The 14,676-nt window shown below is 42.0% G+C and overlaps 1 protein-coding gene across 22 annotated transcripts in view; it reads right to left on the bottom strand.

Annotated features, from left to right (window-relative positions):
• DYNC1I1 (dynein cytoplasmic 1 intermediate chain 1) overlaps positions 1 to 14,676 on the bottom strand; it is a 382,305-nt gene that overhangs the window by 273,714 nt on the left and 93,915 nt on the right. For all 22 annotated transcript variants that reach the window (XM_086397756.1, XM_086397763.1, XM_086397764.1 and 19 more), the window contains one exon: positions 11,755 to 11,870. In XM_086397756.1, coding sequence (XP_086253882.1) covers positions 11,755 to 11,870 — 116 coding nt within the window. The remainder of the gene's footprint in view (positions 1 to 11,754; positions 11,871 to 14,676) is intronic.

A 14,676-nucleotide genomic window follows, 5' to 3' on the forward strand; every position in this document is an offset into this window, starting at 1 on the left:
GTCTAGTGCTTAGGAGTCCACCTTCCAATGCAGGGGATGCAGGTTCGATCCCCGGGCTGGGAACTAAAGTCCCACTTGCCACAGGGCAAGTAAACACACACACAAGTAGAGAGAAGCCTGTGCGCCATAACTAGGGAAGCCCGTGGGCTGCAACAAACATCTCACATGCTGCACCTAAAACCCAACACAGCCAAATAAACATATATATTTTTGTAAAAAAGTTGTATGTGTATATACAAAATGCACCGTGTAACCAACAAGGATCTACCATATAGCACAGGGAACACCACTCCATACTCTGTAAAGGCCTATATGGGAAAAGAAATCTAAAAACAGTGGATATACGTATACACATAACTCACTCACTCTGCTGTACACCTGATACATCATTGCAAGTCAACTATACTTCAGTCAAATTATTTTTAAAGTTACGCACTGTGAAGGAGGCTTCTAAGGTTGAATAGTTGATATATTCTATTTCTAAACACCAGTTATTCGGTGTCCACCTGCACAAGGACTTGCTCAGTGGACTCATAAAGTATCTATAGCTATAAGTATGTACATCAAGGCTACACAAGGGCACAGTTGCCCTAACTCAAGATGCCTTGGCTATTGCCCAACCAGAGATCAATCAAAATTCCCAATATTGAACCATATCTCATAAGAAGAACCAGACAGGCTGATCACATTTTTCTGTGGTGTAGTGGGGAATCAACTTGCTTTCACTAGACTAACTGCTTATTCTGGATTTTTCCCCTTACCTGGCATGCTTCTCCTAGGTTTGCTGCTGGTAGACTTATTGAAAATATTTTATACTTTAAGTTTTGGCTATCTTCTTGACAATTAGCTTCTTAGCCTGACTTCTGAGTCTGTCTTTTCAATCATCATGTTGATTCTGTGACTTACATATTATCCTTCTACTCAAACTCTTTCCTGCTTAAATTCAGTTCAGTTCATTCACTCAGTTGTGTCTGACTCTCTGCGACCCCATGGACAGCAGCATGTCAGGCCTCCCTGTCCATCACCAACTACCAGAGCCTACTCAAACTCATGTCCATCAAGTCGGTGATGCCATCCAACCATCTTATCCTCTGTTACCCCTTCTCCTCCCACCTTCAATCTTTCCCAGCATCAGGGCCTTTTTCCAATGAGTCAGTTCTTCACATAAGGTGGCCAAAGTATTGGAGTTTCAGCTTCAACATCAGTCATTCCAATGAATATTCAGGACTGATCTCCTTTAGGATGGACTAGTTGGATCTCCTTGCAGTCCAAGGGACTCTCAAGAGTCTTCTCCAACACCACAGTTCAAAAGCATCAGTTCATCAGCACTCAGCTTTCTTTATAGTCCAACTCTCACATCCATACGTGACTACTGGAAAAACTATAGCTTTGACTAGACAGACCTTTGTTGGCAAAGTAATGTTTCTGCTTTTTAATATGCTGTCTAGGTTGGTCATAGCTTTTCTTCCAAGGAGCAAGCATCTTTTAATTTCATGGCTGCAGTCACCATCTGCAGTGATTTTGGAGCCCCAAAAAATAAAGTCTATCACTGTTTCCATTGTTTCCCCATCTATTTGCCATGAAGTGATGGGACCAAATGTCATGATCTTTTTTTTCTGAATGTTGAGTTTTAGGCCAACTTTTTCACTCTCCTCTTTTACTTTCATCAAGAGGCTTTTTAGTTCCTCTTCACTTTCTGCCATAAGGGTGGTGTCATCTGCGTATCTGAGGTTATTGATATTTCTCCCAGCAATCTTGATTCCAGCTTGTGCTTCATCCAGCCCATCATTCCACATGATGTACTCTGTATATAAGTGAAATAAGCAGGGTGACAATATACAGCTTTGACGTATTCCTTTCCTGATTTGGGACCAGTCTGTTATTCCATGTCTGGTTCTAACTGTTGCTTCTTGACCTGCATATACATTTCTCAGGAAGCAGGTAAGGTGGTCTGGTATTCCCATCTCTTTCAGAATTTTCCACAGTTTATTGTGATCCATACAGTCAAAGGCTTTGGCATAGTCAATAAAGCAGAAGTAGAAGTTATTCTGGAATTTTCTTGCTTTTTCAATGATCCAATGGATACTGGCAATTTGATCTCTGGTTCCTCTGCCTTTTCTAAAACCAGCTTGAACATCTGGAAGTTCACAGTTCACGTATTGGTGAAGCCTGGCTTGGAGAATTTGGGGCATTACTTTCCTAGCATGTGCTGCTGCTGCTGCTGCGTCACTTCAGTCGTGTCCAATTCTGTGCGACCCCATAGACGGCAGCCAACCAGGCTTCCCGTCCCTGGGATTCTCCAGGCAAGAACACTGGAGTGGGTTGCCATTTCCTTCTCCAATGCGTGAAAGTGAAGTCACTCAGTCATGTCCGACTCTTAGCGACCCCATGGACTGCAGCCCACCAGGCTCCTCCGTCCACGGGATTTTCCAGGCAAAAGTACTGGAGTGGGGTGCCATTGCCTTGTGAGATGAGTGCAATTGTGCAGTAGTTTGAGCATTCTTTGGGACTGGAATGAAAACTGACCTTTTCCAGTCCTGTGGCCACTGCTGAGTTTTCCAAATTTGCTGGCATATTGAGTGCAGCACTTTCGCAGCACTGTCTTTTAGGATTTGAAATAGCTCAACTGGAATTCCATCACCTCCACTAGCTTTGTTCAGAGTGATGCTTCCTAAGGCCCACTTGACTTCACATTCCAGGATGTCTGGCTCTAGGTCAATGATCACACCATCGTGGTTATATGGGTCATGAAGATCTTTTTTGTATAGTTCTTCTGCTTAAATTAACCACAGTTCTTTTGCATTTGAAACCATAAATTCTGGGGCACCTCCTCCAATCTCATACCCTTAGACCTACCTCTCTTTTATTTCTTCCATCATCCAGCTCATAAGGCAAACAGTTGGGGATACTCTATGAGCTAAGTGAGGTCATCCATTCATTCCCACACCAAATATTAGGCACTATGCAGGCATCAGTGATACACGGAACTGATGTGTCCGTAACCAGGTTCATGAGAACCTCTGAGAAGGGATGCCTTGGAGATCAACAAAATTGGATTTGTAAATGGACTTGGGGGAAGCAATTAGTGATCTATGATTACATGTTAACTTGATATTAGGTCTATAATTTAGATATTAGTTAAATGTGCTTAGAAAATCCACCTGAACATGTAAGCCTTGGAGTCGGGAAAAAAAATCTCATAGCTGCTTTCGTGTTAATTTGAGCTTCTAGGTCCTTAGCTTTAGTTAAGCTTCTTATCTTCCTTGCTCTGAAGATACCTTCAGTTGTATGAAAAACTAAAGGGATGGAGCCATCACAACTTTAAAAGGACAATGTTTTTATTTTATGCAAAATCTTTTACTTCTGAATGCCATGCATCTACAAAGCATATTAACTCTTGACAGTCTAAAAGCAATTCACCCATGCTTAAATAAAATTCTCAAACTATCTTCCTAAAATACAACAATTTGAGACTTCCCTGGTGGGTCAATGGATAAGAATCCACCTACCAATGCAGGGGATACGGGTTTGATCCCTGGTCCGGGAAGATTTCACATGCTTTGGGCAACTGAAGCCTGTGTGCTACGACTCCTGAAGCCCGGGTACCTAGAGCCTGTTCTCCACAAGAGAGGCCACCACAATAAGAAGCCCACCCTCCGCAACTAGGGAAAGTCCACACACAATGAAGACCTGGTGCGGCCAATGTATAAATCATTCTTTTAAAACAGCAGTTTGTTTTTTAGTACAGTACTGTGGCCAAAATGCAACATATATATAAGTTCCCAGGGCGCCCTAGGGCAATTTTGCTCACTGACTCTCCCCTCTCTGTAGAGCTGCAGATTATAGTTGCCCTTGTTCAGAAGCTGTGTCCACTCTCTGTGACCCCGTGGACTGTAGCACTTCTTCCCCTGTCCTTGACCATCTATTGGAGTTTGCTCAAATTCATGTCCATTGAGTCATCCAACCATCTCTGCATTTAGTCTTTTTATTACATTTCTGATTTCATTTTTAGTTGTTATTTGGTGCCCTTCTATGTTTCAATGGGAGGAATATTCTGAATAAATGAGCTCATTTGACTATTATTTGACTGTACCATCTCTGGGGCTCTCACTAGGTGCTTTTTAAAAATAAATTACCTTTTAGCATGAGGTTTCTCCTTTGGAATATCAAGACTGACTGGCAGCTAAGCCAATCCAATGTCTATTTTAGTGTCTAATATAAACCAAATAAATCATGAATGCTCTCCTGACCAATAGATGGAAAGGTGGTTGGGAGATAGGAAAAACAATTTTAACTAGAAAAATGTGTCTATTTGATAAAAATAATACCTAAATAGTATCATCTGAGATATCTGTGCTCCTTAGATAGCACTTCCTCCCCCCTCTTTTCTTTTTTTTGTCTTTCAAGAGTTTTGCCAAGCAGATATGAGATTAACATTGCTAAAGAAAACTAATATCCCAAGACAGAATCTTTCTGTTGCTAATCTTGTTAGCACTGGGCCTGGAGCCTCTACAGCTTCTTCTGAGAGAGAACTAACACTTCTACCAAGTGTCAAAAGAGAAAGAGCAGGCATATTTTAAGGAAGCAAAACGTGGCAGATGTCACCATCTCCCTGGAAGAGTGTCGGTTCTTATCTAAAAAACAGAGCTAAAAATAAGATGAGCGTGTGTCACCTTCACTAGGGAGTTTTAATTTGCATCCAGATGCCACCATGGCTTGTCATGCTTCTTTAAACAGTAAGCTCAGAAAAGGCGTGTTAAGGTCCAGGAAACTGGGATCCAGTTGGAAGCCAAGGTTATGACACCATATCCTGTCTTCTCCCAAGCCACCTCCAGGTGTTTCAGGACTGGCTTCAATTAGGAAATAAGAACTGTCCCATTTCAAACTTTAGGTTCCAAATCAGTATTCCCACTTAGATTCTTTGGAAGATGTCTTTACGTGTCAACTTTGTATCAAAGAGTTATGTTCTTGGGACCACCAACTTGTAGGAGGACTTAGAATTCAACACTGCAGTTTAGAACTCAAATCTTTTTTTTTTTTTTTTTTAATTCATTTATTTATTTTTAACTTTTGATTTTGTATTAAAGTATAGTCAATTAACAATGTTGTGATAGTTGTGTTGGGTGAACAGCAAAGGGACTCAGCCACACATACACATGTGTCCATTCTCCCCCAAACTCCCCTCCCATCCAGGCTGCCACATAACATTGAGCAGGGTTACCTGTGCTATACAGTGGGAAGAACACAAAGCTTAGTTTTGATCTCTCATTACTTCATAAAGAAGGACAGGGGGCAGCAGAAGTGTAGATAACTAACAAGGAGGTCATACGTGGTCTTCAGCAGTCCTTTGGGCAACATGAAGACAGGGTACAAGGACTGAATATCCTTGCATCTAAATTACTGACTGCGTGGATCACAACAAACTGTGGAAAATTCTTAAAGAAATGGGAATACCAGACCAAGTTACCTGCCTCATGAGAAAACTGTATACAGTTAAAGAAGCAATAGTTAGAACCAGACATGGAACAACAGACTGGTTCCAAACTGGGAAAGGAGTGTGACAAAGCTGTATATTGTCACCCTGCTTGTTTAACTTGTATGCAGAGTACATCATGCTAAATGCCGGGCTGGGTGAAGCTCAAGCTGAAATAAAGACTTACAGGACAAATACCAATGACTTCAGATATGCAGATGACACCACCTTTATGGCAGAAAGCCAAGGGGAACTAAAGAGCCTCTCGATGAAGGTGAAAGAGGAGGGTGAAAAGGCTGGCTTAAAACTCAACATTCAAAAAATACAAAGATCATGGCATCCGGTCCCATCACTTCATGGCAAACAGATGGAGAAAAAATGGAAACAATGGCAGATTTTATTTTCTTGGGCTTCAAAATCACTGTGGATGGTGACTGCAGCCATGAAATTTAAAAGATGCTTGCTCCTTGGAAGAAAATAATGACAAACCTAGTCAGTGTATTGAAAAGCAGAGACATCACTTTGTTGACAAAGGTCCAGACAGTCAAAGCTATGGTTTATCCAGTAGTCATGTACAGATGTGAGACTGGACCATAAAGAAGGCTGAGCACTAAAGAACTGATACTTTTGAACTGTGTTGCTGGAGAAGACTTTTGAGAGTCCCTTGGACTGCAAGGAGATCCAACCAGTCCATCCTAAAGGAAATCAATCCTGAATAGTCATTCTCCAATTCTTGGGCCACCTGATGCGAAGAGCCGACTCACTGGAAAAGACCCTGAAGCTGGGAAAGATTGAGGGCAGGAGGAGAAGCGGGCAGCAGAAAATGAAATGGTCAGATGGCATCACCGACTCACTGGACCTGATGTTGAGCAAATTCCGAGAGATGGTGAAGGACAGGGAAGCCTGGCGTGCTGCAGTCCATGGGGTCACAGAGTTGGACATGACTTAGCGACCGAACAACTACGGACCATGAAGGGAGAACCCAGAGGGGTTCCTACAACTGCCTCTAATATGACAGGATGAGGCTTACTTGAGGACTTAGCCTGCTGCGAGTACAACTTCGATCCTGTCCAGTCAGCTAACATTTTCTTGGATATAGCTGAACTCACAAAAAGGAGGAGCGTCTACAAAGTCATCATGAACCTGGAGGAGTTCTCCACAAGTCAGGGAGGTCTCCTCACCCCAGCCCCTCTGCCTGGCCACAGTGAAGCGGAGATCAGGCTGGCTGCGGGTCTCAGAGCCCGACCTGCACCACGATGGACCGCGGGAGGCCTGAGCTGGCCAGTTCAGGAGCCACTAGCCCCCTGCGGCTACTGAGCAGTGAGGTATGGTTAAAGCAACTGAAAAACGGCATTTTATAATTTAACTTGAAAGTTAAACATTTGATCCCATTATTAAACAGCTTCCAAATGCGTTTGAACAACAGTGGCACAGGAATCTACTTTCTCAACTGTAAATTTTATGAAAGCTTTATTACAGTTCAAGTACTTCCAAGGAAAAGTTAGTGTTTGAATTGGGATATGCTGTGTCAAATACAAACCAGATTCTGAAGATTTAATATAAAAAAGAATGTATAATATCTCATTGATTAATTTTTATGTTGATTACATGTTAGAATAATTTTTTAACCTACTAGGTTAAACAAAGCATTATTAAAATGCATAATGGTTCATTACGTTTTTATTGCGCAGTACTGGACTAGTTTATCCTGGGAAAATATCTCTATACTTGAAGCATCTATATTGAGTATATGCCAGAGAGGATGGGAAGCCAAGTTAGAAATTACCCTCAAACAGCCAAGAAAATATACTTTTTCAAAGTACAAAGATGAAACAAAGGCCTTCCTCAGCCACCTTCCTACACACCCATTCCAAGTTCAAAGTACTTTAAACAGCATCTCTGCAGAGTAAAAACTTGACGACTGCTCTGCTCTATCCTGGGCCAAGACGGGCTGCCTCGGCGGTTTTCTTCAGGTCTCACAACTATATCATGCTTCCAGCAGTAATACCTACACCAGCCTGGGGAATGAAATAGAAGCCTGGTGGAAACAGGAACACTGAACTCTTCTCCTCGCACAATTGTACTCTCGTGACTGTTCCTAATAAACCCCCAAAACCGGTGCAGCCTTAACGCATGCATCATACTCCAATCTCCCCAATACAATGAGCATTTTCCCTTCTTTCTTATTCCTCTAGAATTATCTCATCCTTCGTTTCTTCCACTGATATCTGTTGAGCCCTTTGTGCCAAGCACTGCACTGGGCATGGAGGTAAAGAACACACACCTTCTAAATGTCCATCAACAGAGGAATGGATAAAGAAGATGTGGCACATATATATAATAGAATATTACTCAGCCATAAAAAGAACAAAACAATGCCATTTGCAGCAACATGAACAAACCTAGAGATGATCATACTAAATAAAGTAAGTCAGATAAAGAAAGTCAAACATCATATGATACTGCTTATATGTGGAATCTTAAAAAAGAAAAGGGTACAAATGAAGTTATCTACAAAACAGAAATGAAGTAACAGATGTAAAAAATAAACTGATGGTTACCGAAGTTAAGGGAGGTGAGGGATAAGCTAGAAGTGTGGATTGACTACTTCTACTATGAATATATACAAACTAGACAACCAGTAAGGACCTACTGTATACCACAGGAAACTCTACTCAAAACTTTGTATTCTACATGAGAAAAGAGTCTAAAAAAGAGTGGATATATGTATATGTATAACTGATTTACTCTGCTGCGCACCTCAAGCTAACACAACATTGTAAATTGACTATACTCCAATAAAATTTTTTTTAAAAAAGAACATACACCTTGCCTTCAAGAAGATCAAACCAAAAAGGAAGATATTTAAGTAATAATAAAGTATATTTTTAAATAAATTAAATAATGGCTTGATAAGGGGAAGACAGACTGTCCTCAAGGTATAAGAAGAGATGTCAACCAGAAGTAGAATTACTAGAGAGCTGGCCCTTGTTTGTGATCCAAAAGGAAAGTAAACAGGAAAGACGGCATTCAAAGCATAGAGACAGTACGCACAGGCCGTGTGGAGGCCTGAGGCTGCACGATGCCTTGGAAAATGCAAGCGGTTTGGTCTCTCTTGGATATATGAAAGGAGGCATGAGAAGGAAACTAAGGGAGAGGAGGCGGCCAGTACAGGGCCACTAAGTTCCCATTTATAAGATATGATAAAGAGAAAAGGAAGATCAAAGAACGCTTCAATCAATCAACACCTTATGTAAGTTTCCACCTCCTCCCTCCAGATGGGCTTACATTTTCCCAGCAAGTTAAGAAGCTCTCCTTCTCCTGGGGGTCACTACAGAACTTGGCATTTCTGAGATGTCTGGTCTCATCCTTGTCATTCAAAGCATCTGTCAGGTGCCTAGGATGGGCCAGTCACTTTTCCCGCTGTAGTAGAGACACAGAAGACTGGCATCCTAACTAACATCAATACCTCACGGACAATCAAGGGAGAGGTTAATATTAATAACACAAAGCAGCTGTAGTTTGGAAGGGAACCATTTTCCCCCCCTTTCTTATTACCTGGGAATAAAAAGCATGTGTCTAAAATGTTTTGGGGACAGAGATATCCTGCTCCCCAAATCACTATTACCTATTCTCAGCTTTCTTCCTCTGCAACTAATGACCTAAGCAGGGAGGGAAGATCTAAACTTGTATTGAAAAACCAGTGTTCACGCAGACAACATTCCTAAATCTTTCTGCTTTAAATCATTCTCTGGACTGTTTCTCATAACAGATCATTACGAGCACAAATTAAGAGAATGTTCATTATAGGACATAGTGGTGAAAAGAGGCTTAAGCCTGGGCAAGTCCACAGTACCTTCCCTTCCATTTTAAAGAGTAAAATGAGAACACGTCAAAAACTGAATGCATGAGAACTCCATTAGATGCAGAATAGATCAACGCTCTGAGATCACTGGTTTAAATACTGTTAAATTTTCCATAGTCGCATAATGACTTAAAAAATAATCAGCATTCCTTCATACACCATGGGCAGTAACGAGCTAAAATGGATCTTATGGGCACCACAGCTTTAAGTATTTTATCCATCCAAGAGCCTCACTGGGTCATAAAACTCAGTAGTTCATTGTTTCCTGACCCTGAACGGCTGCAGTCGCCATGAAACCAGTGCCATGGCCCAAACTCCCACACTGGAAGCCAACTCAAACCAGCCACGTGGAAGAGCCTCCCATTCTGCCTCTGTTGGCTCCCTTCACACTGCAGGTGAAAGGGGGTCGTGGGGCACCCCTGTCAGCTAGCGTCTGGGCCACTCAGGTAGCCAGAGAATCATCTGAGGTGAGCGGACCATTGCTGAACTCAAATCCAAAGTTCTGCCCATCTAAACCTGCTGGGGATTGCTTCACTTCTACAGGGACAGTAGCTCACTTTGAGCTTAAATCTACATTGTGGAATTTGAACCATTGAAATGCCCATCACCATAAAAAACCTCTATGAGCCTTGTTAACAAAACAGAAAGAACTTCTGCCAAGAGCAGAGGAATAAATTCTTTCTTTCCTGCTGCTTGGACCACAGCATAATGAAGGGTCCCCAGCCCTCGCTGCAGTCATAAAACGGAAAGCCCAGCCTCCTTCTTTTGATGTGTTCCAGTTTAAAAGTTTAGAGTCGATGCCTTTTCATCCTTAATTTATCTTCCCTTGTAAATATTTCTGTACCACTTCCAATATCTAAAGTCTACACATTTCCAAAAAACAATTCATTCCTTCTCCAATGTCAATTGTAGAACTTTATGTTATGGGTCAAATTTGGGGCTAAATAAACATACCTCAGGCTACAGTTCTGCAAATACCTCTGGCAGCAAATTAACTCAAACAAATGTTTTGGTTGGGAGGTGAGGTTGTTTTTAATGATCTTGCTGATTTGCCTGGAGACCCAGGGATAGACTGGGTGAACTCCCAAAATCTTTCCCAACTTCGTATTTTCTGCCACGTTTAACGTACACGTCTTCGGTTCGTTGAAATAGTTGGTTTACTATTTCACCACCAGAGGGTGCTACTTGTTAGCTTCTAAAATGCATTTCATAATCACACCTGAAAAATGGAGGCCCTTCAGCCAAAGAATCGTCACCACACCAGCTGCTGGCATTATCCAAGACAGGTTTTCAGAAGGCGTGTAGTGTGGGCAGCACTCTGCTTCAAGGAACCTGATTTCACTTGTCTGTTAATGTTATGGGTTTGAAAACCAAAACTGAAAAGCTCTGTAACTTGCACAAACCAAAGTTCACGGATTTGATACATGCTGTAAACCAAGCAGGCAATGCAAATCATGTTTCATTTTCATGGCTTTTGTATTTAGTACACAACAACAATGAACTCAGAAGGCTAACATCCTCTCCACTGCACAAGACAATAAAATAACAAAAGAGAATTTGCTCAGCTACGACAGCAGTGCTATCCTCTATCAATGCAACCTCCACTTACGCATTTTAAATGTATACATCTCCTGCTTCTGCTTTGGAGCAATTTCGCTTTGGTGTCATTATTCACTTCTAAGATGCCTTTTCATTGATTACCTTCAACTTCTCTTATCAGTGTATTTTTATGACGTACTGGGATTTGCTTTTTCCACTTGATGAATGTACAAAGGAGGCAGGGAAGTTCAATTCTCATTCCCCTCCATGGAGCTGGCGTGTTAAGTCTTTAAACTGTGTTAAGAAACTCTTAGTATGTTTCCAGCTGAATTGGCAAAGCAAGTCAGGGGACAGAGAAGTTTTTCGGAAAAGCGCCGATTACAGTCAAGACTTTAGACCATATGGGTCATAAGCACTCAACTCTACCACACAGCAAGAAAGCAGTCGTTTCGATACGTGGGCCTGGGTGTGGCTGGATTCCCAAACACTTTACGTCGAGGAGCGGGTGGGGTTTATAGTTTGCTGACACCTGTAAATGATGAGTCTAACGTACACACACTCTTACCAATAAAATTCGGAGAAGTTTCTATTACATTTTCCCTTGGAGATGTTCCCTGGCCTCACATAGTGTTGACTAAGTGTGACCTTCCTAAGTGAGCCATGTGAAAGTTCACGATCCCCCTGGAGGAGTACCACTGGGCTTCCTCTCTGTCGTTTCCAAAACCAGAGCCCAAAGAGACTTCAGCTTTTGGTGTGTCATTATATTTGTGTCCTGTGAAGATGTCTTACGGTAAGATACAAGATCAACAAGAAGGATGGGGCTCCCTGGCCATTTCCCCAGAGATCACACGGAAAGTAAACAAAAGACGTCACTCACCTTCAGACTGATGTGTGGCCAGAGGAGTCTGGGTCTCCTTGGAGTAGGACACTACCTCCCTGGGCAGGAAATCCACTTGGGTGATCTTCGACACGCCCAGCTTATGCAGTCTCCGTCTGGAAGTAACGAAGTACAAAGACTTAGAGACGGAAGGCATTCCTCACAGAAGATCTATCAGGCATAAAACAAATGTCTAAAATAAATAAACCCCAAACATCCACAGCTTCTCAGCGCAAGGAGCAGTGTCGTGAAGTAGAACCGGGCCTGGCCTGGAAGTCTGGACACTTGGTTTTGGCCACTTTGCCTCTGTGTTGCTGGGTGGTGTTACGTGCCCCCTCAGACTGACCCTCAGCTTTTCTATCTGCAAAACTGGATCTTCTCCAGTTCAAACGAGGCCCTCCTTCCACTCTGAGCAAATCTGATTTTTCTCGGTTAAAGGAAGTTTTCATTTGTAATACAGTGTTCTAGTCTCTTAGGCAAGAGGGACAAAAGAAAACTAACACTTCTCAAATCTGAAGGGAAAAGAGAGGACTGCTGCGTGGAGAAAATATTCTCTACGATAGTAATGAGAGGATGATATTCCAAGGGGGAGCATAACATCTCCCATTTCTCCAGAAAAGGAGCTAATACAGAGCAGTGCATGGATTTGTTCGAAGGCACGCTGACATGCCACAGAAGAGTGAACAGGGCATTGGGCTGAGAATGGTCCAGTTTTAGTTCAGAACTGCCAAATGAGCTGTGAGCATGTGACAAATCCTTTCTGAATATTTGTGGAGCATGTGAAGTGTTTTCAGATGTCTTTCACATATGTCAGCTGTCTTCACGACCCTTCTACGAAATGTCTGGGCATATTATCACCATCTCCATTTTATAGATGAGGAACGTGAGAGTCAGGAGGAGACATGCCCAAACATATGCGACTCATAAATGGCAGAACCGGGGCTAAAATGATGCTGGTCTGAGCCCTGGTGCAGTGCTGTTGCCACCAAGTCAAACTCCTAGCTGAGGCTCTTAACGGTCAGTTCTGAGTTACCCCTCGTATCCAAAGTGCCTCCTGCGTCACCCAGGAAACACCTCCTCATGGGGGCAGTAGAGTCTCGTGGTTAAGCACACAGACTATCCCACCGCTTGACAGTTATGTGCGTGAGCTTGCATAAGTTACCCAATCTCTCTATGCCTCAGTTTCCTCATCTGTAAAATGGAGACATCACCATTGCTTAGCACTAGGATTATTACAGATAATGTATATGTGCCACATACCTACAATGCATATGCCACATATGTATTAATACACATACATACGTAACAATTTACACACATTTATATTTTAAAATAGTTTCTGAAACATTATTTTAATACATAGATTAGTATCAGTATTGGACATGTTTTACTATATTGCTTTAACATTTCCAGGAAATAGAGTATATGTGTGTCTCTCTGATAGAGAAAGAAAGGTTACTTAACCATTTAGCCAAAAATCCATATTTCCTAGCTTTCTAGCATCAATAGCAGCTCACCTTATTCATATTATTTTTTGAATTATTACTAGCAATGGTACAGATTCACTGTATTTTTTCAGTAGATAGTAATAATACACTGAAAGAAAATGCATACCATAGCTAGGAATTTCCATGTATAATTTCCCAAACACAAATTTCTTCTTTTTTATGAATTACTAAAATAATTGAGGTGAAACCTAAGATGAGCACATAGTAGACACAAATAAAGGCTAGTTTAGAGAAAAAGCCCCACTGGTCGTCTTTGCAGCCCCACTGAGCACGACTGTAGCCCCACTAAGCTCCACACAGGCCTCGGCCACTTGGCCTCACTCACTCGGATGTCTGGACCACATAGTGCGCAGGAGGGTGAGGCTGGGGACCCAGCACTCCCTGGCAACCTTCTCATCCAGAACACACAAAATATACTGGAAACAAAATCACCAAGCAAGGTAAAAAGCTCAAGGTTTCAGAGTAAGAAATTCAGGTATTATTTTAAATCCTCCTTGGGTCAGAGAAGTGTGCTTTTCTTCCTGAAATGGGTCTTTCTTGCAGCATCTGAAGAAGAAAACAGAACTAGACACCACAGGACTGCTTGAGGCAAAGCCCCTCCTGCTGTTTAAGAGCCTAGAGCATCTTTCTGAGGCCCCAAAGAAGTCCATCTTCATCTAGGCAAAGAGATGGAAAGGAAACATGGGCTGGCAGTGTACCCCGACGCCTTTGAATCAGGGTCCCACCTGGCATGGAAAGGTCACCCTAGGGTTTAGACTTCCACGGGCATCTGTGAGGCCCAAAGGTCCCCACAAAATCCAAGAGGAGATACTTATACCTGCAGCCAGGAATTCCAGCGCATCTGGCTAATAAGATGCAAGCAAAAGCTGTAGGTCTGCCTTGTTGGGTATAGCCCAGCCACAGGCTCTGGGCAAGAAGCTGATCTGCAATTTGATAATCCACCATGGATTATCTGCAGCATATCATAATCGTTAAGTCACGTGTTCAGATAGAAACTGGGTTCAAATCCTCGCTTTGTCACTTACCAGCCAAATGGTGCATAAAAGCTCTAGACAAGTGACAAACCCCTCTAGGGCTCATGTTTCTCATCTATAAAATGGGTACATGTCATTGCATGACTGTGAAGATTAAATGAAGCTAATACTTGTAAAGTACTTAATTTAGTGCCTGGCACTTACATAGTAGGTGGCTTTACTTTTATTTTTCTGACTGATTATAATATGCTTTCTATTTCAAAAAACAGAGAATGCAGATTTATGAATGCTCAAAGTTGATTTTCTAAATAGAAGATTTTAAAATTATCTCTGACAGTAAAACATAAGCCTCACACTCTTTCTTTTCACAGGTACTTGGGTAGGTCTTGGCTACTTGAGAGAGTCCACTTGGTTTTCTTCTAACTAAAAGTTATCATTAC

Source organism: Bos grunniens, chromosome 4 (assembly GCF_055505025.1).
Source record: "Bos grunniens cultivar Pamir isolate PY7600 chromosome 4, Bosgru_T2T1.0, whole genome shotgun sequence".
NCBI classification, from domain to species: Eukaryota; Metazoa; Chordata; class Mammalia; order Artiodactyla; family Bovidae; genus Bos; species Bos grunniens.